Genomic DNA, 25402 nt, shown 5'->3' on the forward strand with positions numbered 1-25402 from the left:
GAGGATATGGATATATCAATCTAGATATGTTTGTGCCACATTGGAGTGTATGTCTAATTATTTTATAAGGCTCTGGAATATGATTTCTCCTTGAGAACTGACTTGCCCTTTCCTTTCCTCAGTCTTTCTATCGGAAACATTTTGAGACTGAAGAAGACCGGGTTAATCAACTGTTTTCTCGAGCTGAAGCAAATGGCGTTCATGTAGAAAAGAGGTAGGGAGCTGGTGACCTCAGTTCATGCAGTGCCTGTTTACTTACAAGCTGCTGAGATTGGCCTGTGGATGGGTGAGGTGGTCAGCTGGATGTTTGGTTGATAAAGTGAAGGGGAAAATTTGAGAAAAGGGGAGAGCTTTACTCTGTCAGGAATCACAATTAATTCAAATGTCAGAACTGCTAATTTCATATTCACCTGGTTTAACTACATGACTGAAAAATAAATGAGGACACAAGGACCTCAGGTAAACAGCAGATTATTTGCTTGTCAGAGCATTGTTCTCTGGTGGCTGCCCCTTGTTTGCATGTATTTTTGAATTGACTTGTCAGGACATGTTGAAATACTACTCTGAGACAACTGGGACTTGAACATGGATCTTGTGTATGTTGACACTTGAGGATCTTGTTCACTCATTTCTAAAGGCTTTTTATGTCATACAGCAACTCCAACATGCCTGGGTTCACAGTTTTCTATCTCTGTTCATTGGCTTGCTCAGAATAAATAAAAATTGTTCTATTGTATGATATGTTTGATTGGACATCTGTTATTAAACACCTTTTATCAGGGGTTTAAACAACTTTATTTCCCCAAGTGCTTTTCTTGAGCGCTACTTTTTAATTTTTCAGAGGCTATTTTTCCCTGACTGGTCACTGCCACAATTGAGTTTTCCCGGGCATCCTGAGGGTGTTCAGGCATGAATTTTCCCACCTCCCTGGTATGTTTTGAGCATTTATTGTTAATCAGATCTTCTGAATAAGTACAAACACTTTTATCTTGTATCAAACATCTCCGGTTCAGTGCTCACTTCCCATTTATCATGCTTATGTCCTGTTTCCATATTTGAATTGTGTTCCTGTGGTCCACCTGCTTCGAAGCCTGGATGCCACTATACCACTTCATAACATACTCACTGGGCACAGGTTGGAAGGCATCGTTTAACAATGTGAATCTCCCTTCTCCACTGTCTCTGATGTTGGCATAGATTTAAGCAAGTATTTGGGATGGTGAATGGCATGCTGGCCTTTATTGATGGAAAACAGGAACAAGTTTGTTAGAATTTTACACAGTTTTCGGAGCACGGTGTACTAGGACTGATTCACTCAGTAGTGATGGTAGTATGGGAGAGTGTCTTTTGAAGATAATTTGAAAAGATTTGGTCTTCAACTCTCTTGAATTTTGAGGAATGATTCTGAAAGGGTAGATTCAAAGATTGCCCACATAGTGGAGACAAAACACAAGAGGCTCGGACTCGTGATAAGGGTCTAGCTTTTAGCACTGAGATAAGGAGAAAGTCCTTCGCTCAAAGGGTTATGAATCTTTGGAAGTCTCTATCACACAGGGTTGTGGCTGAGTGGGACATCAAATACATGGCCTCGTCTCCCTCTCATGAGCTCTTGCTTTGAATATTTCCAATCACCTGCTGCCTTTCTGGGCTGCTTTACTTCTAATGTCTTGTCTTGTTTCCAAAGCCTGTTATATGCCGCATGTCTTCTATTTGTGTTCTTCCTGCTTTCCCTCAATGTCTGCTGATTCCCAGGGAATTTCTTTGAGAGATCCTGGCTGTACGACAGCCCATAATATCATGAATCCATTCCACAAATCTGTCTGACCACTTGCGTAGCTGTGTGTGATGCCTGTATTCCTGTCACTTATTAATGCATTATTCTGTTCTTGCTGCCACCCCTCACTCATTCTGTCTCCCAGTTGCTAACCACCTCCTGCATTCAATACTAAACTCCTCATTTCACCAACCTTTAATCTTTTCGGACAAACTAAGCAACTCTCTCCCGTGAGCCACTTCATTATGTATCACAGCACCGACTTTCCCTTCATAAAGCTCCTAACATTACAGGTCAGCAACACTGGTAATTCCTATTAATGTGTGAACTTTTATGCACAGCGTGTGTTTTTGATAATGACTTGCTTTCCAGCCCTCCTACACCCCCTTGGAGCTACAACATGGCCTGTGCAAGTATTTAAACCCTAAAGTAAATGCAGATATTTTCTAGTTATGGCTCTTCCTACTCATGTTAAGATGATCCACTTTCACTCACGAGCTGGACTCTAAATAAGAAACTTTCCCCAGTTGTTTCCTCTTGAGGGGATGTGTCCCTTTGAGCGGGCCAGCAATAGGCCACAGAAGGTTCCAAAGCAAGCAGGAGCCCCTGCTGACTGTGATGACCGAACTTGATCCCACCCAGCAACAATGTTAACAGTGACCACAACCCAAATTCTATATAACCTGCCAGCTGGGAATCTGGAGTAATGGCAGACATTGTAGAGGAGCTAAGAGACATTTGAACCAGGGATTGGGACCCTCTTAGTGCCACTAGGATTGTGTCTGTGTTTCATTATTTCATAGAGGCTGTTAATCTGTGTCTGGCCCTGGAACAGGTCTGTCACCATTCAGGAGATCCAGCAGCACCTGGCTAAGGAACACGTGGTCATTGTCCTGGTGAATGCAGTCCTGCTCGTCTGTGACCTCTGCTCAGCTCCGGTCAAGTTCTGTTGCCTCCTGCCCATTGGACAGAAATGTTTCTGCAGGAAGCCAGACTACCAGGGCCATTTCATCGTGGTGTGTGGCTACAACAGGAACTCGGGCTGCATCTTCTACAACAACCCAGCGTATGCTGACAGTAAGTGAAGCTCAACAATCCACTACAGGAACAAGGAAGATGCTTGTGTAATCTATGAGTATTAACAGTGTCAAAACCTCACCATTACCCCACTAATTTCACTCTTCCTTCCAGCCTCAACAGCAGTCATGAAACTGACAAGAGAAGAACGTTATTTTATTTTTGTCTTGTGTAATAATGTGTTGATTAATAATCTCTTTGTCAGAACCCCTTAAAGAAGATTAATCATAATATGGAGACAGTAAGGACTGCAGATGCTGGAAGTTGAGTCAATAAATATGGAGCTGAAAAGCACAGTATGTCAGATAGCATCCGTGGAACAGGGAAGTCAATGTTTCAGGCTGAAACCCTGTTGACTTCCCTGCTCCTCAGTCGCTATCTGACCTGCTGTGCTTTTCCAGCTGCATGTTTATTGACTTGATCATAATACAGTTTCCACATTGAGTTCTTGAGTGGCAGTCAACATAGAGAATGGAGGCTATTCGTTCCTTCAAACCTGCTCCACCATTCAGTATGATCATGGCTGTTTATCCAACTCAGTCCCCCGTCCCTAATTTCTCCCCATACCCTTTGATCCTTTTAGCTGTAAGAACTAAATCTAGTTCCTTGAAATTTGGTCTCAACTATTTTCTGTGGCAGTGAATTCTACAGGCTCCCCAGTCTTTGGGTGAAGAAATTTCTCAATCTGAAATGACCTGCCCCCTATCCTTAGATAAAATGTAAAATTAAGTTATTAAAACCAATTACATAGGTATTGGGAAGAGTTTACTAAGGTTAATGGGAATTTATTTACAACATAATATTCAAAGTTTACAATTCTTGAATAAAAATACTTTACATTGAGAAATAAAAATTCAGTGGGAAAAGAGATCCAGCTGTGCCTAAATATCTTTGCCAAGAACAGCAGTAAGCCTGAGGATTGGGAGAGTTTTAGAACCCAACAATGGATGGCCAGAAACATTGCAGAAAGTGGGGGGAGAATAGAATGAGAGTAAACTTCTAAGAAATTATAGAAATAATTTCTAAGAGTTTTAAATATGTATGGTAATTGTAAAGTTGCCACTGTCCCAGAAGATTATAGGCCAGCTCGCTCCTTAGAGATGACACGTGGAGAGTTTAACCTGAGGGTCACTGTGCCTTGGGCAGGAGGTGTGTTTGAAAAGATGGGTCCTTCATGGTGACCTCAGCTGGTACAGGAACTGAACACACACTGTTGGCGTCAGTCTGCGTCATATACCAGCCAACTGAGCAAAACTGAGATGGAGGAGATACTAAACAAGTAATTTGCATCAGCATTGACTGTGGAGAAGGATATGGAAGATAGAGAACATGGGGAAATAAATAATGACATCTTGAAACATCTCCATATTAGAGATGAGGTGCTGGACATCTTAAAATGCGTAAAGGTGGAGAAATCCCAAGGACCTGATCAGATATACCCTCAAACTCTGTGGGAAGTTAGGCAAGTAATTGCTGGGATATTTGTATCATTGATAACCACAGGTGAGGTGCCTAAAGACTGGAGGTTGGCTAACCTGGTGCTGCTATTTCAGAAAGATGGTGGGGAAAAGCCAGGGAACTGTCGACTGGTGAGCTTGACATCAGAGGAGGGCAAGTTGTTGCAAGAGAATCCTGAGGGGCAGGATTTAGATGTATTTGGGAAGGCAAGGACTGATTAGGGATATTCAACATTGCTTTGTGCGTCGGACATTGTGTCTCAGTAAGTTGATTTGAGTTTTGGAAGTAATGACGAGGATTGAAGACAGAGCAGTGAACATGATCTATATGGACTTCAGTGAGGCATTCAATAGGGTTTCTCATTGTAGACTCGTTAGCAGGTTAGATTGCATGGAATACAGGGAGAGCTAGCCATTTGGTCACACAACTGGCTCAAAGGTAGAAGACAGAGGGTGGAGGTGGACAGTTGTTTTTCAGACTGGAGGCCTGTGACCAGCGGTGTGCCACAAGGATCAGTGCTGAGTCCACTGCCTTTTGTCATTTATATCAATGATTTGGATGTGAACACAGGATACATGGTTAGTAAGTTTGCAGATGACACCAGTATTGGAGATGTAGCAGACAGCAAAAGTTACCCCAGGGTATAATGGGATCTTGATCAGATGGGCCAAAGGTCCAAAGAGTGACACGTGGAGTTTAATTAAGATAAATGTGAGGTGCTGCATTTTGTAAAGGCAAATCATGGCAGAACTTATACAATTAATAATAAGGTCCTGGGGCGTGTTGCTGAACAAAGAGACCTGGGAGTGCAGGTTCACAGTTCCTTGAAAGTGTTCTCGCAGGTAAACAGGATGGTGAAGAAGGCATTTGGTATGCTTGCCTTCATTGGTCAGTGCATTGAGTATAGGAGTTCAGAGGTCTTGCAGCAAGCAGGACATTGGTTAGGCCACTTTTGGAATACTGCATGAAATTCTGGTCTCTCTGCTACATCGTGAAACTTGAAAGGGTTCAGAAAAGATTTTTGAGGATGTTGCCATGGTTGGTGGATTTGAGCCATAAGGAGAGGCTGAATAATGCTAGAGCTAATTACCCTGAAGTGTTGGAGGCTGAGGGGTGACTCTATAGAGCTTTATAAAATCATGAGGGGCACAGATATGGTGAATAACCAAGGTGTTTTCCCCAAAATTAGAGGGCATAGGTTTATGGTGAGAGTGAGAAGGATTTAAAGGGGACCTAAAGGGTAACTTTTTCATGCAGATGAAGGTGCATGTATGGAATAAGCTGCCAGAGGAGGTGGTCGAGGCTGGTACAAGTACAACATTTAATAGAATTCTGGAGAAATACATGAATAGGAAGCGTTTAGAAGGATATGGGCCAAATGCTGGCAAATGAGACAAGATTAATTTAGGATATCTGACTGATACGGACGAGTTGGACTGAAGGGTCTGTTTGTGTTGTACAGCTCTGTGACTCTAAGTTCAGCTCCAGGACTGCAGATTTTCTTTTAGATGCTGCCAATAAGGTTGATAAACGTCTGATTCTTCCAATATGCCCAGGTAGTAAGAATGGGAGAGATGCTGTAACCACTTGCATCTCTCTTTTAAAAAGATGACAATAGTCCCTCGCAAACACATAGCTAATTCTAGATAGAGTGGAGAAATTAATGGAACTAAGGGCTGTCAAATTCCTTGACTGGTGTACAGTATAGGATTTTAAAAGGGTTCTGGAAAAGTCCCTGTGGTTTGGAAGTCAGCAAACATAATACTATTATTTGAGAAAGGAGGCAAAGTGAATGTGGAACTACAAACCAGTTAGCCTGACATCAGCCATTAGGAAATGGTAACAATGCACTTATAAGATCATCATATAATTAGGAAATGGCAACATAATTTTATGAAATAGGAATTGCATTTGACAGGTCTTGTATGGATATAGCTATCAGGCAGGATAAAGGGGACACCCAAAAGACATATGATAATGTCCTTTGCAAAAGATAATTGCAAAGACTGAGGGTCGTGGTCCTGTAGATAAGGTATTAACAACAGGACAGAAAATAGAGTAGAGAAACAGCTCATCTTCAGGTTGATAGGCTGTTACCAATGGGATATCATAAGGTTCACTGCTGGGGCTGTAACTATTTAAAGTTTATATTAATATTTTAAGTGAAAGGATCTGGTACAATTTATTTAAATGCAAAACTAGGTGTGAAACTGCAATGTGGAGGATACAAAGGAGCATGGATAGGTTGAGAGTGAGCGTGGAAGTGGCAGATGACGTGTACTGTGGGTAAGGGAGAATAGAAAACAATATTTTTAAACTGGCAATAAACCGTTAAATATTGGCAAGTGAATAATGGCCTATATGTGATTCCATGTGGCTGATTTCTGGGCATGTGCAATAAATAATGGGTAATAAGTGATGCCCATGTCCCATGAAGGGAAGTTTGCCGGCAGTTGAACCTCAATGAGCTTGTTCAGGACAATTAATAGTGGCTTTTTGAATGTTGAGGGATGCTGGAGTGAGGTGGGAATATTGGATTTGATGTATGTGCTCAGATCTGATCTGTGAAGATTGAGCTCGAGTTGTCGAACTCCTGTTCCTATTTACAATATTCCATCCTGTTTACTGATTGTCTTGGGAAGGTGAAAGGAGCTTGCATTTATGTTACCTCTTTAATTATATCAGGATGTTCCAAAATACTGAATCAACTTCTTTTGAAATGTAATCATTCACTGGAACTTTAAGCTGAAAGAACCATGGATGCTGAAAATCTGAAACGTAAATAGAAATAGCTGAAAAATCTCAACAGGTCTGGCAGCATCTGTGCAGAGGAAGCAGAGTTAATGTTTTGGATCCAGAGAAATCGGAGTGGAAAGAAATCAGAGCTAACCCTTTGGATTCAGTGACCCCTTGGCTGATTTCTGTCCACAGATGCTGCCAGACCTACTGAGATGTTCCAGCAATTTTTGTTTTTGGTTACTGCAAGCGTGCTGCCCTGAAGATGGTGGGATTGTGCAGGGGAAGCTGCCTGTCTGTGGTGTGTGTTAGCTTAAGGATAAGTGGCAGTTGCTGAAATTCAGTAAAATCTTGATTAAAGAACTGGTCTAGAGGCAACCGTGAACCCACTGATTGTACTGAAGACCCATGATGTCCTTTTTATGGAAGGAAACTTCATGTCCTTACCTGGTCTGACCCATGTGACTCCAGACCCACAGAAATGTAGTTTATTCTTAACTGCCCTCTGAGCAAACAGGGATGACAAATAAATGTTGGTTTAGCCAGTGATGCGCACATCATAGTGATTGTATATGATGCCCAAAGACTGGGAGACATTTATGTCCACTGGAGGGAGCCATTTCCCACCTAAGATAGGTATGTATTGAAACTGGGCAATGAGACTCTTACTGTACTTGTGAAATCCAGAGAGAATTCATTTTTCCATCACTTTATTACTTTCATCGGTTCAAACCTTCTCAGTTAGTAGTTTATTGGAAAGATATTGGGGGAAGGAATTGACTGTTCAGTGATTTTTTTTTTCCTTTATGTTGTTTTACCTGCTCACATTCTTCTTTTTAACACACGTGAATTCTCTGCAATCCTTCACTCCGTAACTAATTATTGTTACCATCATCCTTTTTAAGGGATGATTATTTGGTTTGGATTGCAGTGAACAGGGGAGGTGAAGCTATGTGTAACATATTGGTTGACTGTGTGCTATACCTTGGCCGATGATCAGTCCATTCTAAAAGTGCTAGGCAACACTCTTTGTCGATTCTAACCGGCATATGGGCTGTCAGTCCCAGTCTGACATGATCCAGGAGTTTGAGTGGGAGGCGTGAGGAATAAAAACCAAAAGGTGGGGGTGAGCTTTGAGTTCAGCGTTCGTTGATACTTGCCTTGTTTTTGCAGGAGTCTGTTGCACGACTGTAAGTAATTTCAACGAGGCCCGCATGAGCTATGGGACAGATGAAGACATCCTGTTTGTTTACAAAGATAGCTGATTGCAGTGTCACAGTGGATGGCCCTGACAGCATGTCAAACACGTACTACCTAAGGACACGAAATGGCGGCATTGCAATGCATTCCTCACTTTGCACAGTGCAAGTCTGATTTCTGTCACAGCACTGCACCCATTCCCCCTCCTGGTTTCCACCACAACTGATGGTTGCTGATTGAACAGAACCTGTATGTGACTCCTTTTCTCCCCCTACAGGAAGCTTGCTGTGGAGTCTTCCTGGAAAGTCAGGTTCTGGAGAGAAATAACTTGTTCCAGCCTAGGAATCCATCAGGTTTCCATCGCCTGCTCAGCTTGATGCTTAGAAACCACTCAAAACTCAACTGGTTTTAAATCCAGATTCAAAACTGTATGCTTCCATATTTTAGACCTTCCTATAGAACTGAGGAGAGCTTTAATTCTGGTAAATGTTTTGGGTTCATCTGCCAAAAGTGCTGCTATGTAATTCTTAGGGGTGGAAGGTGAGTACTACTGGGCACAAACATTCATGTAATTCAGTACAGTTACAGTCATTTTGTTGGTTGCTTTCTTGCTTTGCCCAGATGATCTTCAGTCAAACAGGATCAATCCTGTCTTGCAGCAAGGGTAACCAGATTTGACAAGTCCAGCTCAGGCCATGGGCAGGGTGAAATGGGAGCTGGGTATCCAGAATGTGAAAGTCTTGCCCTCTGCATTACAAGGTGGCACAGCCTAGGACCTGCACTATGCTGGCAGCCCGTAACCTCATTATGAACCCGAATTGTGGATCAGTCTATGGCTTGGTCTTGGTCTCTGTTGGAGAGTGAGAGCAGAACTTAGCGACTGAACCCGCCTCCACTTGGACTGGGACCTCTATTGATCTACCTTTCAAATAGGATTCTACATGTAAAATACTAAGTGGGAAACTTTTACCAGAAGCTTTTTTTGTAAAAGAAGAATTATGTTTGGCAAAGAAATATCTTGAATTTTGTAAAGGAAGATCTGTCACAACCAATGTGCTTTGCAAACTTAGATCCTTCAAAAGATATCCCTGCCTCATAATGTGGAAACTTGTTGCACCTTAAAATATCAGAATCCCAGCTCCTTTTTCCCAACTCCTTTCCCAGTGGAGACTCAGCACAAACCCCACTTCCCACCATGCCAAAAAGGATTCCTCAACGTATGTAAATTTGGATTCTGACCCTACTGGCTACTCTTTTGGTTCCAAAGCCTCACAGGAAGTGTGAATTGTTCATTTGTTCAGGCACATCACTAACGTTGGGAACTGATGATTTAATCTGAAGTTTAGGCCCACAAGCCTGAGTTATTGAGGCCGCTCATTTGCTCCCACTTCTGGTTCACGGTTTCTGATCTATGTTTTCAATGCATTTATAATCGGGTTTATTTGAGTATCATTGCATCTTATTAAAAAGTGATTTGATATGTATTCCAGACTGGATTTCTCAACCATTTTGGACAAATATCAAATTGTAATGGGCTCAGTGAAATCCTAGAGAGAAGCTTAAGTGTTTAAGGAGGTCACTCTGTATGAGATGCTGATGGATTGTAAGCACTGGAATTCCCATCGTTCTACTTTCTTTGAGGCTCCACAGCTCCGTTTGTCCTAATATCTTTGCTTGGTGTCAAACTTTGATCTGAATGTTTTTATACAATACTAAGAAGTGGGATTTATAAATACAACCTGTTAGGCAGTTTCCGGCTAATGGCATGAGCCCTACAAATGTGCAGCACTGGGGGCTGCAGATACACACAATGTGTACAACCTTTAGGAAAAAGAGATGCTGTGTTACTGCAGCTTATATATGCACCATACGGTAAGCTGTGGAAACCTCAGCTGGAGTGCAAGGCAGCAGCAAATTTCTTGCTGTTGCAGTTTTAAATGTTTTCACATTGTTGAGCATTAGTAGTTCCTAATTTTTTTCAATCCATCATAATAACAGAAATAGCTGGTGAAACTCAGCAGGTTTGGCAGCATCTCTGGAAAAAAGCAGAGTTAATGTTTAGACTGATGACTCTTCATCAGAACTGACTCTTCTGATGAGTTACCAGACTTGATTTCTCCCACAGATGCTAACAAACCTGCTAAGTTTTGCTGGCAATTTGTTTTTGTTTCAGGTCTCCAGGGTCTGCAGTTTTTTTTTGCTTTATTTCCCTCAAACTATCTATTGTTTCTCAGCTCACTGTTGAGACATTTTCAGCCAATGATTGAGATATTTGTACTCGGACATCTAAAATGACAGTAAAATCACCTCTGCCATTGACTCTTTGCAGCTATTTGGTGGAAGGTACCAAAGCAAAAGAGTTTCCCCCCCGGCCCACCACCTTGCCCCTTGCTAGTGACAAGAGAATTTACAGCAGAACCATATTCTGCATTCGGAGGGGGTGTAAAGTTAACCTGAGTGAATAAGTGGCACTGTGCAGCTGAATGATGAACGACTCTGGGTGCCGGCGAGTAGCCCCGGCCATGAAAGCACACTAATGCAAGTTTAAAAATGACATTCTATTTGACCTTGACACTGATAAACAATACCTCCTCCTTCACCACATTGTCTGCATCCTTTGACACAGTGAACATACCATCAGACACAATACCGCCCAACAGTACTGTCCATTCTAATCGTCCAGCCGGAGATGGAGGAACTCCTGTAATCACTTCCCACTTCCTCCAGCCTTCCCCAGGGACTGATCCTTGACGTTCTATTACTTTTTAAACACTACATTGGCACTACTACTGTCAGATATAGAATCAATTTCAATCTGCAAATATCTCTATATTCCTCCCTTCTTTGATTTACCCAGTACTCAATGAGCTGTAATTTCCTCAAAGAAAATGTCAAGGTAAAAGCCATTATCTTCAGTTCAGCCCTAAGCTGTTCGCTTGCTGCTTAATTCTTTCAACTCCCTAGTCATTGAGTATGTAGAACCAGCCTATTTGCATCCTGCATGTTCCTGACCTTAACTTGGCCCCATATCTTGAACCCAGACCATCTTATTTTCAGCATCATGCACTCTGCCTCAGCTACTCTGCTGCTGAAACCCTTTTCAGGAGGTGGTGAGTGTTTTAGTAGTGAATGGGATATTGAGCAAGCAGACTGCTTTGCTCTGAATGGGGTCAAGGCACTTGAGTGTTGTTGGTGCTATGTTTAATGAGGAGCGTTTAATGGAAGTGAGTTGCTTACTGACCTGCTCTTGTAGCCACCATCTCTATATGGCTGGTCCAGTTCAGTTGTTTTTTGGTCAACGGTAACTCCCAGGATGTGGACAGTGGGGGATTCGGTGATGCTGATGCCACTGAACATTGCCTGACTTCCCTTCCTGCTCTCCTATTGTTAACAGTATATGTTCTCTCCATAGAGATCAGAGATAATGGGAACTGCAGATGCTGGAGAATTCCAAGATAATAAAATGTGAGGCTGGATGAACACAGCAGGCCAAGCAGCATCTCAGGAGCACAAAAGCTGATGTTTCGGGCCTAGACCCTTCATCAGAGCTCTGATGAAGGGTCTAGGCCCGAAACATCAGCTTTTGTGCTCCTGAGATGCTGCTTGGCCTGCTGTGTTCATCCAGCCTCACATTTTATTATCTTGATGTTCTCTCCATATCCTGTTTCTTTCCTCTGAAATTGCCATAATTTTTCCTGAAAAAAATGCTTGACCTGTCAGTCTTTATAAATTATTTTCCTCCCAAATCTATGACAACATTACTCAAAATACCAAAATGGTTGGTACTAAATGTCACATTCTATGTGGATGTGATGCTTCCACGCTTGACTTGCCTTCAGCCTTTGATACAACTGACACTGCCATCCTTTTCCCGTGCCTTCCACTGTTCTTCAATTGGGTGGCTACTCATCTGGCTAGACAATAATTTAAAGTGGTTTCGCCTAATGACTCTGCATATTACTTCTGGTGTTCTCCATGGATGTATTCCTGGATCCATGCTATTTCTCAATTACCTGCCCAGCTCCACCTCACCACCACGTCTCCCCGTTGCTCATTTGGTCAGACTATTTATTCAATATTTGGTACTGGATTACCAGAAGTTTCTTGCAATGTACCACATGGAAGACCAAAGCTTTGATTACCCACCTACAAGCCTCATTTCCCTGGCGTCATGTCTTCCTGGCTAGCTGGAGCTAAATTGAACTGTTTTCAGTCCTGGTTTTGTATTTTACCCAGAACAAGCTCTGGCCTGGTATCGTTGCCATCATTGAAGGGGAGTTGATGTGTTAGCGGTATTATTCCTGGACTGTTAATGCAGAAACACAGGTAATGTTCTGGGGATCTGGGTTCAAATCCCACCATGGCAGATGATGGAATTGGCATTTGAACTTGATAAACTCTAATGATGACCATGAATCCAATAATAGATTGTTAGGAAAAACCTATCTGGTTGATTAATGTTCTTTAGGGAGGGAAGCTGCTATCCTTACCTGGGTGATTAGGGATGCGAAATATACGCTGGTGTAGTCAGTGACACCCACCTCCTGTGAATCAATTTTTTTAAAATTAAAGGTTCTATTTCCACCTTTGAACTAAGGAAGAAGTTGTAATTTAAAATGCCTGTCTGAATGCACAGAAGATTTTATAAGATGTAGCAAAATATAGTGATTACAGGCCTGTGGTTGCATTATGACCACGATTAGGAACTAGATATTTTGGGGTACTCAATTCTTTGAAAAGACCAGACAAAATGGAAAAGTGATGATCTGGGGATTATATCTGCTCATAAAGGACAAGGGTGGGGTGGGCATGGTGTTGGGCTGCAAACGTGTCAACTGAATCAGTTTGGGTTGAAAAAGATACAAGGGGCATATAATGAGACAGGGTTAATTAATTCATGATTTGATATAAATGGTTCATCAGCAGAAGTGATTGTCATAAGGCAAATTTGAAATTGAATTTGAGTTGATCTACTTCAGTCTGAGACCAGACTAATAAAAATCTAAATAAATTGCACTCCAGCACAAATTGTAACCTCTGATGTCCTCTTCGATTAATGTCCCTCTTTTCAACAAGATTCAACCAGCTGATCGACACCTCAAAAGACTTTGGATTTCTGAGAAAAATATGCTGAGAGGCTGTGTTAGTTTTTTCATTTCATTCTGTATTCTCAGAATCAGCATGTTAAGTAGTTAACAGGAGTTCTTAAAGTATTTAATATTTTGGTCAATGAGGAGATGTCTGTTGTTTCAATAAAACTGCAGAGCTGCTAATGTGCCACCAGAACACGTTAAACTGTGGGTTTGATTGGCAGCTCTGAGATCAGTAGGTTTGCCATTAGTTGCGGCTCTTTGACTCCTCAAGGTTTCCAGTAAAGGAATAGTATGGGGCATCGAGGATCAGTTTCCTGTGCTCCGCTCCGGGCTTGAGAGGAGGAGAATCCAGTTGTTATGGTCCATGTATGTGCTAATGACGAAGGAGATGGTTCTGCCTGGGCAGTATTAGGTGCTATTCATTAAATTAAGAAACAGAATCTAAAGATGATAATCTAATTATTATGAGTCATGTGCAAATTTGCACAGGACAAATCAGATTAGAGAACTGAATGCATGATTCAAAGACTGGTGTGGGAGATGTGGGTTCCAGTTTGGAGAGTGCTGGTACCAATTCTAGGGAGTACAGTGGTCTCTAGCTGAACCATACTGGGACTGATGTTCTTACCGACTGTATAACCCCACTGTGGAGAGGATTTAAAACTAAATTATGGGGGTAAGGGATCAAATTTAGGAAGATGTGGTAAATCCAAAATTAGAGTCAAAGAGAAATAAATTTAATATGGGAAATGATAAATGGACCATGGCAGGAAGAGCTAGAGTGCCCAAGTCTAAGTGAACCAACAGATCAGAACAGATGATACAAAATAAAGATAGCTGAAACAAGCACAAATTGAAAAATTATGATATAGTAACCATAGCCGCATAGATGACAGGAAACTAGGAAAAGGTGGAGGGGGTGGCTCTGTTAGTTAATCAGGGTAATTGCATAATAAAGGGATGACCTATTTTTAGGATACCTGAATATAGAAATGGTTTGGGTAAGAATGGTGTACAGGCCCCGTACCAGGGTGGAGTATAAAGGAAGAAATAATGAGAGCTTGTCAGAAACGTACAGCAATAATCATGTGAAACTTTAATTTACATATAGACTGGAGAAGTCAGATGGCGAAAGATAAACTAGATGACGTGTTCATAAAGTATTATCAGGATAGTTTCTTACAACAGCATGTACTGGCACCAACCAGAAAGTACATTATACATGGTCTGGAGAAACTCACCAGATCTGCCAGTAACTCTGGGGACAGAAAATGAGTCACCGTTCCAAGTCCTGGGATAATGGTGACTTGGAGCCCAAGGAAATATCTGATGTAAAAACACAATGACAATGCTTTGGATAAAAGGAAGTACAGATAGTTCTCCTATGACACTTACTTTGTTAATGTGAATTGGCTGTAATTCACTTGATGAATAGTGGATGCTGTTTGGATAATGCAAACTTTCTGCTGTACAGGTATAGCGATTTCCCTATAGCGCAAGATCACACAAGAACACAACATCACATTATAGAAGAACCACCTGTAAGAAATAACAATAAAATGTCTGATTGCATCAATACATCATCTGATCAAATATTGCGATTCTCTGATATTGTCTCCATGCTGTCTGTGCCCAGTAACGTCACCACTCTGTGACTATGTAGGGATCAAAGTTGGGCTGCACTGCCTGAGCAAGTTCCTCAGCATACAACTCGTACCTTCCTGTCATCTGAGAAAATAAACAGGAAAGAGAGGTGTCAGGTATAACTGGATACATCAGTGTCCTACTTTAAGTGCTTGACTAGTTAGGAAATTTATTCAAACCTCATTGACAATTTAGTGTTTCCTTGTACCCCATTCCTCCTGTTGACACCCTTCATCCTCCTCCTACCACCTCATTGGTCTGTCATTCTGTCCTGCACTGAGAGATTGTTAAACATCCAATTCAGCAGTACACACTGAAACACATGGCCAATCTCTCTGAAGTATGAGGCCCACTCTGATCAATGAGGGACTGTCTAACATGTAAGCCTTCATGTGTAAACTGGCTGTGTGCAGGCTTTGAGTGAGACAGGGTTCTATCTGAATTGTGATAAAGCTGTTGAGTGGTCCACAGTTGGAAATATAACATCAGTGATCCCCTGATTCAACTAAGACCTTTGACTGTGATCCCCACATATTATTTCTCCAAATGCATTCAGTCAGGTCCAGAGAACCAGCCTTAATGTTAGAACTGATTGGGAACCTCTGTAAAGACAGAAAAGGCGGCAGCAAGGACAAAAACAAAAGCTAAGAAAGGGAATAAGAGAAGTGATAGGCTGAGAAACCAAGGACAAGATTCAGGCAGGGCTATTGAGAAAAATAAGGAGACAAACACTGTTAAAAGGACAAGCTTAAAGGGTTTATGCTTTAATGCACAGAGCTTCGGCAATCAAGTGGATGAACTAATCGCGCAGATAGATGTAAATAAGCACGATATAATTGGGATTATAGAAACATAGCTGCATAGTGACAAGGGATGGGAACTGAATGTCCCAGGGTATTTAGGCAGGACAGTCAAGGAAAAGGTGGTGGAGTGGCATTGCTGGTTAAAGAGGAAAATTAACACAATAATGAGAAAGGATATTTGCTCTGACAATGTGGAGTCTGTATGGGCAGAGTTGAGAAATACCAAGGGGATAAAAGACATTAATAGGTGTCATATATAGATCCCCAAATTGAGTGGTGATGTTGAGAATGACATTAAACAGGAAGCTTAGAGATACATCTGAGAGGGGAATATCGGTGATCATAGGTGATTTTAATCTGCACGTAGATTGGGCAAATTAAATTAGCCACAATGCAGTACAGGAGGAACTGCTGGAGCGTACACAGGATGGTTTTCTTGACCAATATCTGGTGGAACCAACTAGACAGCTAGTTGGTCTTCGACTGGGTGCAGTGTAATGAGCAGGGGGAATCATTGCCAATCTAGCTTTTCAAGACCCCTTGGGGAAGAGTAACCATAACATGATAGAATTTTTTATCAAGACGGAGAATAAGATTGTTGATTCAGGAGACTAGGGTGCTGAATCTTAATAAAGGAAACTTCAAGGATATGAGGTAGAGTTGACCTTGATAGACTGGGGAAGAGTTGCTTAAAGGGATGACATTGGCTAGGCAATGGCAAACATTCTAGGAACGCATGGGGCCTATAAATCCCCAGGTCCTGATAATCTACATCCCATAGTAGTTAAGGAAATAGCTCGAGAGATAGTGGTTGCATTGGTGGTCATCTTCCAGGATTCTGTACACTCTGGAACAGTCCCTGCAGATTGGAAGGTGGCTCATATCATTCCAATATTCAAAAAAGGGGGGGGGGGGAGACCGAAAACAAGGAATCATAAACCAGTAAGCCTAACATCGGTTGTGGGGAAAATTCTTGAATCTACTATCAAGGATTTTACAACACAGTACTTAGAAAGCAGTGGCAGGATCAGACAGAGTCAGCATGGATTTAAGAAGGGGAAACTATGCTTGACAAATCTGTTGGAATTCCATGTAGAGTTGACAAGGGGGAACCAGTCGATGTAGTATATTTGGATTTTCAGCAAGCATTCGGCAAAGTCCCACATGACATAATACTGTGCAAGATTAAAGCGCATGGGATTGGGTGAAGTATATTTAGATGGATAGGAAACTGGTTAGCAGAGATGAAACAAACAGAAAAAAATTAATGAGATAACAAGGTGTAGAGCTGGATGAACACAGCAGGCCAAGCGGCATCAGAGGAGCAGGAAAGCTGACGTTTCAGGTATGTACCCTTCTTCAGAAAATCATTTTCTGCTCTGCACCTTGTTATGTAAGATTCTCCAGCATCGGTAGTTCCTACTATCTCAGTAAGAATAGGTCCTTTTCAAATTGGCAGGCAGTAACTATTGGGGTGTCACAGGCATCAGTGCTGGGACCCCTGCTATTCATAATAATTATTAATGATTTGGATGAGGGAACAAAATGTAACATCTCCAAGTTTGCAGGTGATACCAAGTTTGGGTGGGAGGGTGAACTGTGATGAGGATGCAGTGACCCTTCAACATGATCTCAACAAGTTGGGTGACTGGGCAAATCAATGGCAGATACAGTATAATTTGGATAAATGTGAGGTTATTCACTTCAGAAGCAAAAATAAGAAGGCAGATTACTACCTGAATGGCTGTACACTGGGAGAGGGGGAGTGTGCAGTGGGACCTGGGTGTCCTTGTGCACCAGTCGCTTAAGGTAAGCATGCAGGTGTGGCAAATGGTAAAGAAGGTAAATGGTATGTTGGCCTTTATTGCGAAAGATTTCAAGTACAGGAGCAGGGATGTGTTGTTGCAGTTGTACAGGGCTTTGGTGAAGCCACACTTAGAATATTGTGTGCGGTTTTTGGTCTCCTTTTCTGAGGAAACATGCTCTTGCCCTCAAAGGAGTGCAATGAAGGTTTACCAGGCTGATTCCGGGGATGGCGGGACTGACATATGAGGAGAAATTGACTAGGTTGAGATTATTTTTGCTGGAGTTCAGACAAATGAGGGGGAATCTCATAGTGACTTATAAAATCCAACAGGACTGGACAGGGTAGATTCAGGGAGGACGTTCCCAATGGTGGGTGTTGTCCAGAACCTGGGGTCATAGCATGTAGATTCGGATAGAGAATTCAGGAAGGAGATAAGGAGACATTTCTTCACTCATAGACAGCCTGTGGAATTCTAACAGGACTGGACAGGGTAGATGCAGGGAGTATGTTCCCAGTTGTGGGTGTGTCCAGAGCTAGGAGTCAGTATGAGGTTTCCGGTTGACAATTTAAGATGGAGATGATGAGACATTTCTTCACCAAAGAGTGGTATGCCTTTGGCATTCATTTCCACCAGAAATAGTTGATGCCAAAACACTGAATGTGACTAGGTAAAGTCGACTAGACAAAGCACTTGGGGCAAATGGGATCAAAAGTAATGGGGGAAAAGCAGGATTAGGCTGTTGAGTTGGGCAATCAGCCATGACCATGAAGAATGGCGGAGCAGGCTCGAAGAACCAAATGGCCTCCTCCTGCTCCCATTTTTCTATCCTGCTATGTTTCTATGAATGAAAGCTGGAGGCTCGGGAAAGGCAGGAGGGCAGAGAAGAGGCTGTGGTTGCATCTCTTTCTGCAAGGAATGGGAAGGTTTAGACAGTGCGGGAGGAGGAGAAGTGAGCAAAGGGAGCGAGCACAGGAAATGAGTGAGGAGTAGGCTTGGTGCACACTCTGCAAGTGCTTGTCCCATCAGTCAGCAGCAAAACTTGCGAATGCTGTTGGTTTGCCCAGTATTGTTCATTTCCAACTTCACTGACATTTTAACTACGTTCTCCATCTGGAAGAGGAGATACTGGAGACTTGGACAGAATGGCACCAAAGAAGAGTCATGTATTTTTGCTTTTCTTACCCTGAAGGCCCATTTATCACTCATCTGGCGACACAGGTTGAGATCGAGCTCAGCCACAAGCAGGCCATCCTCTGTACGGGACAGTCCAGGAGTACGGCTTCCATCGGGAGCCGCTATGTAACTGGATCCATAGAAATGGCCAAACTCATGATGGGCTTTCCACAAGAGACAGTGAAAAAGCATTAATCCAAAATGTGATGTCAAAACAAAAAACCCTAACAACCAATACAACAGCCCCTTCACATCAAAACATCACGACCTCCCTCCCCCAAAACAATACCACAAACCCATCCCCAAACTCCCTCCTCCAAAACAACAGACTGGCCCACATTTTACTGACTGGTTGATGGATTCGGCAGTGAAGCTCAGAGTATGCAGAGGGATGTGAAAGATGCAGTGCAGAACAGACATATCTCTAATATTTGCTTACAACAAGAGTGATGTTTAGAGAAAAGGTACTGGGAGGCCAGCTGCAAAGTTACCTTGGTTAGAGAAGATGGGGAAAAGCATTGGTTGGGGGATAGGTTTGGGAATTTGAAGTAAGAGAACAGCTTGGGACATAATCCCTAGGTTCTAGAATGTCCTGTATGGATTGAAAGTTGAAATGTAACCCCAGTGCCATGGAAGTGGAGAAGACAGAGAATACAGGCCCAGGGGCCGTCCTCAAGAGATTGCTAGAATCTATCAGAATGACATGGTCACTTAGAAAATTAGTGATTAGGCAGTGGATGGGCTGATAGTCTCTGGAGTTTGCCAATAGTTGATAAAACAGATAGGTATAACATTCTTAAGAGAATTGAACAGGGTGAATGCTAAGAGGCTGATTCCCTTTGGTTTGAGATTCCAAAACAATTTCCAAAGGGCATTCAATAAGGCACCATGTTAGGCAACCTAATCAAATAAGGGTCCATTCTGTTGGAAGGAGCATGGATAAAGGATTGACTACTAATAGAAAACAGCATTGGGATAAGGAGAGTCATTTTCATGTCTGTAACTGGTGGAGCTCCCCAGGAATCAGTGATGGCGCCACAATTATTTACAATATACATTAATGATTTGAATGAGGAAAGTGAATGTACTGCAGCCAAGTTTGCGGATGATACAAAATAGGTGGGAAGGCAAGTCATTAGGATGATTCAAAGAGTCTGCAGAGGGTTGTAGACAGGTTAAGTGAGTGGGGGAGAAAAACTTGACTCATGGAATGTAATGTAGTGAAATGTGAGCTTCTGTACTTTGGCAGGAAGAATATATGAGATGAATATCGAGAAAGACTGCAGAAAGCTGTAACATAGAGGCAGCTAGGGGCACTCATACGTAAATCCACAAAAAGCTCGCATCCAAGTTCAGAAGGTAATAGAGAAGGTGAATGGAATGTTGGCTGTTATTCCAAAGAGAATGGAGTATAAAAGTAGAGAGGTTTGCTAAAATTATACAGAGCATTAAACCACAGCTGGAATACTGCTGAACAGTCGTGAGTCCCTTAGCTAAAGAAATATATACTGGCATTGGAGATCGACAAGTGAAGGTTCACTCGGCTGATACTAAACATGAGAGACTGTGTCTTATAAGGAGAAGTGGAGTAGGTTGGGTTGTACTTATTGCAGTTTAGTAGAATGAGAGGCAGCCTATTTGAAGTATACAAGATTCTCAGGGGGCTTGACATGGGAAATGCAGAAAGGTTATTTCCCCTTGAGGAAGAGTTCAGGGCCTTAGGGCATAATCTCAGAATAAGGGGCCACCAATTTAAGACAGAAATGAGGAGGAATTTCTTTAGCCAGAGGATTACAAATTTGTGGAAATCTTTACTGCAGAGGGCAGTTGAGATGGGGATGTTATTTAAGTCTGAAATAGATTTATAATCAGCAAGGGAATCAAGGCTGTCAGAGAAAGTGCAGGAAAGTGGAGTTCAGGATTGTCTGATAAGCCATGATCTAATTGAATGGAAGAGTAAACTGAATGGGCTGAGTGGCCTCCTTTTGCTACTACGTCTTATGTTCTAGAATGAGGGCATATAGACTCAGGAGGATTGAGTCGATCACTGAAAATGTGGACAAGGAGGAAACTAATAACTCAAAACAAACAAAATCTTTGGAATTCTCTGAGCTAGAGAGTTGTGAGTATTCAGCTGTTAAGTATATTGCAGGCCATGATTGATACGACTTTAAGGAAATTATAAGTGAATCGATTAATATGGCAATAAAACAGGAAAGTGAAGTTGATGCAGATGGTCAGCTCGGACCTTATTGAATGATGGGACTATGTGAAACGTACACTTACTTCATGGAACTCTAAAGGTTGCCTTACCTTACTGGCTTGTGACCACCAGGCACTGCTCAATGATTAAAAATAGTGCATCGGATGGTCACTGATATTAGGGTTGATCTGAATCTGAATTCGAAACACTCACCATATGGCCTCAAATTCCTTCAGTGAGAGCAAAACTCCCTGAATCTCAGATTTAAAATTGTTCCTTGAGCTTGAACTTATTGTTTTCAGTACGAGCAGGTCCCATACATCCCATTGTTTGCCTGAAGACGTTTCCTAGCCTTATCCCAAATAGTCAGGCTCTGATTTGAAGATTTTAAAAATATGTTCATGTTCAAGGCATCCCAAAGTGGAAAAAGAATTGAATGATATCAGCATAACCCCATTAGTTTAAAAAGGGAATGATGGAGAAGGGAAAACATGTCAGTTGGCTTTAACATCTGTCATGAGGAAAATATTAAAAACTATTTATAATGAAGTTATTTAGTAGGGCACTTAAAATCAACATGGTTTTGTGAAAGGGAAGTCACATTTAACCAATTTATGGGAGTTCTGAGGAGGGAATGCGGTGAATAAAAGGGAACCATTGGTTGTACTGTAGTTAGATTTCTTGAAAATGTGAAAATTGTTCATTTTGACAGGAAGAAAAAAATAAGCAAATTATCTAAATGGTGAGAGATTGCAGACATCTGAGATACAAAGGAATCTGGGTGTCCTAGTGCATTAATAACAAAAGATTAGTATCTAAGGGCGGGTAGAAATTAGGAAAGCTAATTGTAATTAGGAAAGCTAATAGAAAAGCTATTATTTATTGCAAGGGGAAAATGAATACAAAAGTAAAGATTATTCTTCAATTGTACAGGGCATTGGTAGGATCACATGGAGAACTGTGTATAACACTTGTCATCTTATTTCAGGAAGAAAGCAGTTCACAGAAGGTCTATCTGACTAATAGCTGGAATGGGTGGGTTGTTTGATGAGGAAAGGTCAGACAAGCTATGCTTGTATCTCCTGGAGGTTAGAAGACAAAGAGACAACTTGATTGAAACCTGCAAGAATAGGAAGATGATGTTTTCTCTCACTGGTGAGTCAAGAGCTAGGAATCACTGATTAAAAATCAGGGGTTAGCTTTTTAGAGAAGTAGGAAAACTTTCTCTGAGGATTGTGAATGTTTAGAACTCTCCCCGAGAAAGTGTTGGAAAGAAAGTCTTTCAATAATTCACATATAGAGATGGATAGATACTTGTTAAGCAAGAGGGTGGAAAATTACCAGGATATGACAGGAACGTGGATTTGAGGCAGCAAGCGGATCAGCCATGTTATTATTAAATGGATAGGCTCAAGGGGCCAAATGGCCTACTCCTGCTCCTTGTTCATATTTCTGTTCACATATTGATCCACATTGACTTTTCAAGATGTTAAAATCCTTAATGAACCTTGGACTTTCTATATCCCGGTTTATGCAATCACTTCTCATAATCCAACCCTTGGTTCCCTGGTAACAGTTTGATGAATTTCTGTTGCATCCCCTCCAAAGTCAGTACATTGGTGCTCGAACTCTACATAATACTCCAGATGTGGTCCAATCATGGTTGGTAGCAATTTATATAATTGTAGCAAATACTCCTCCCTCAGTACATGTGACAACAATAAAGCAAACAAAATCAGATCACATCAAATCCCCTTTACCCTTTATGTTCCAGCTGACAATCCAGCATCTATTTTTGGCTTTTTTTTGTACCCATTACATTCTGGTGCTCTTTGTTCACAGATCCTTAAATCATGTTCACCTCCACAGTTGTTGCCTGTCCACCATTAAAAATGTACACAGATCTTCTGTGGTGCAAGGTGCAAATCAAAATTAATAAACTCCAAGCTTTATCTAGCATCAATGTTTTATGTTCCAAGTGCTGACCTCCAGAAGATGGGTTAACTAATGAAAGCCACTGAAACTACTTAACAGAATAAAACTAAAGGAAGAGGAAGAACAAACTGATAATGTTTCTTGCTTACCCTTCTGCCCATCACCCGATGTAAATTCATTTTTGAAATGTTCCTGGTTGGAGAAAGAAGCAGGAGATGCTTTCAGTTTGAGCGTGAGTAGTTCCAGTGGACAAGGCAGTTTGCTCAGCTCTTGTAGCACTCCCACTGAACACAGTTAATGTTCACAACTGACCAAATACTGATTCTGTAGAAGTCACTCGTATCCTTAGGTAATTAGTAACAATTCACAACAATATGCTCACGACAGGATAGGATACAGATAATGAAGAAACTCATTGATATGCAGGCCTCATTCTCCCACCCACTAGATAGAAACTAGTGACAATTCCCAACATGAAATTCAGAGCCGGTACTTGGTTTCTCCTCTTGACCTCTTATCTTGGACAACAGTCCCCACTGCCTCAGACACACTCCATGGGCAATGACTGCCTACACCTCCCCATCAACAGAGGTTGGCATTAGATGCGTACCAACCTGTCTGCATCGTAATGGCATATCTCTGAGCCACTTACAGCACAGGATCTGCAATTTATTGCTGCACTTTGGGACACCTTGGCCTCTCTTGTTTGAATGCTGTTTACCAGTACAGTTTGTTCCCAAGGACAGGCACCAGCTCAGGGATTGGACCAAGGTCCCCAACTTCTCTCTCAGTGCTCACTCATTTTGTGCTGACCTGGACAATATCTATCTTAGATACAGTAGGAGCTGCAGATGCTGGAGAATCTGAGATAACAAGGTGTGGAGCTGGACGAACACAGCAGGCCAAGCAGCATCAGAAGAGCAGGAAGGCGGACGTTTCGGGCCTAGACCCTTCTTCTACACCTTGTTAACTCAATATCTATCTTACCTTGCTTTACTGCACTTAGTCCTCTCAGCCACAGCTTAAATGCTCACAGTCCTTCTGTCTTGCTTTGCTATTGAGTACAGATGTAATGCCAGGCAGCTTGTTATGACTGTTAGCAATGGTCTGTCAAGGAGTTGGATATCTTACTGTACAGCAGTGTGTTACATTAATTTCACACATGCATCACACTGCTTGTGCTCTAACCAAATAGACATGTTTAAAAGTCTAATCCCTCATTATCCTCTAAAAGATAATTGTCTTGAACGGATTTCCAGTCTGAACTTTTATGAGAGCTTTATTTCAGTCTGTCATACTCCATAAAACTCTCATCCCACTGATTACTCGCTCCCCATATTTATAGAACCAATTCAAACCTAGCTAACTTTTCATTAATATATCCATTACCTGATCCCTCATTCCATTAGGTTGGAGGCATTCCTTGAGACCATATGAGATGTAACAGTCCTCAGTCAGGCCAAGGGAGACAGCATTCAGTCAGGGATGGTAGATAAGCCTTCTGATATCAGTACATCCACTTGGTGACCAGATGCAGGGGTCCACATCACTACAGTCCATAGAGTTGACCACGTTCAGTCCTGCAGGCCCACTATAATCAGGGTGTGGAGTGGTGTCAATTCAGTCAGGGAACTGCACAACAGAGATCAGAGGTCTGGTCAATCTTCAGCAATGGAAGTTGACTGTCAGGTGGGTCAGGGCCATGCTTGGTTCTGGGGTCCACTCAATGGAAATGGATGGGATATTATGGATCACTGTTGTGGTACAGAAGTTGGGGAAGTCAATTCGCGGATTGAAGGCATCAATGTTGGGGTGCAGACAGGACAATAACTGAGAAGGAGAGAGAACACTGCATATTAAAGGGGGTAATTCATACAACATTGTAGGACATGGTTTCCAGCAGTGTGAAGATGGGAAAAGGATTTATTGACAGTCACAGCCATTACCCACTTCAACAGGGTCAGGGTGCAGCACAATGATGACATTGATGTGTAAGGCCTGGGCTCGGTGGCAGGGGGGTAATGTTGGGAAATGAAATCGTAATTCAAAAAGGTGGGTGGGAACATTTGGAATCTCAGTATTGCCAGGCTTAAGAGGGACTACTAGGAAGAGCAGAATATGGAGGTTCAGGGGGTACTACTGGATAGTCAGGCTGAGTCTGGGGCTCACTGTGTCAAGCATGACTTGCAATGCCTTCCATACTCAAGTAAAAAGTAAATACACACAGGAATTGGAAAAGGCAGGGAGCATACCTGGAGTGGGTGGAGTAAGTGTTTCTTTTCTGTCTGAGGAAGCAGCCTCTTCTCCTCCCTAACTTGAGGTCCTTCCTGGGGAAATTGTATTATCAGGCATTTTCACAGCACAAGGTGAAGTCAGAGACCAAGTTCTGATCAGATATTAACTCCTGATCTCATTTTCTTCCTTGTCTGTAAGTTTATTTAACATTCAAGACTTTAAAAAATGTATCCACTGGCCAATCATCCAAACTGTACTTACCT

The 25402-nt window shown here is 42.0% G+C and overlaps 2 protein-coding genes across 7 annotated transcripts in view; one reads left to right on the forward strand and one right to left on the reverse strand.

Moving 5' to 3' along the window:
• The first annotated feature begins 26 nt into the window (after positions 1 to 26).
• On the forward strand, positions 27 to 9729 carry gucd1 (guanylyl cyclase domain containing 1). Its single transcript, XM_059654843.1, has 4 exons — positions 27 to 47; positions 123 to 214; positions 2610 to 2851; positions 8219 to 9729. Exons 1-4 carry the CDS (start codon positions 27 to 29, stop codon positions 8308 to 8310), a joined length of 447 nt encoding a protein of 148 aa, XP_059510826.1. The 3' UTR covers positions 8311 to 9729.
• Positions 9730 to 14411: 4682 nt separating this feature from the next.
• The window catches only part of upb1 (ureidopropionase, beta), a 128941-nt gene continuing 117950 nt past the window's right edge, over positions 14412 to 25402 (reverse strand). The window contains exons 8-11 of one of the 6 annotated variants that reach the window (XM_048555837.2): positions 25157 to 25231; positions 23054 to 23096; positions 18776 to 18930; positions 14412 to 15066 (exon numbers count right to left, since the gene is read on the reverse strand). In XM_048555837.2, coding sequence (XP_048411794.1) covers positions 14980 to 15066; positions 18776 to 18930; positions 23054 to 23096; positions 25157 to 25231 — 360 coding nt within the window. In that variant the 3' untranslated portion in view covers positions 14412 to 14979. Of the gene's footprint in view, positions 15067 to 18775; positions 18931 to 23053; positions 23097 to 24503; positions 24537 to 25156; positions 25232 to 25402 lie in introns of those variants that run through there. The other 5 variants (XM_048555840.2, XM_048555839.2, XM_048555843.2 and 2 more) reach the window with 5 other exon arrangements.

This window comes from Stegostoma tigrinum, chromosome 26, assembly GCF_030684315.1.
Source record: "Stegostoma tigrinum isolate sSteTig4 chromosome 26, sSteTig4.hap1, whole genome shotgun sequence".
Lineage (NCBI taxonomy): Eukaryota > Metazoa > Chordata > Chondrichthyes > Orectolobiformes > Stegostomatidae > Stegostoma > Stegostoma tigrinum.

Excerpts from the sequence above, each read along its gene's own strand:
- gucd1 (XM_059654843.1), top strand. The coding sequence starts at position 27 with ATGTTTGTGCCACATTGGAGT. Across the intron at positions 48-122 it reads TGTTTGTGCCACATTGGAGT|TCTTTCTATCGGAAACATTT; the intron begins GTATGTCTAATT and ends TCCTTTCCTCAG. Across the intron at positions 2,852-8,218 it reads CAACCCAGCGTATGCTGACA|GAGTCTGTTGCACGACTGTA; the intron begins GTAAGTGAAGCT and ends TTGTTTTTGCAG.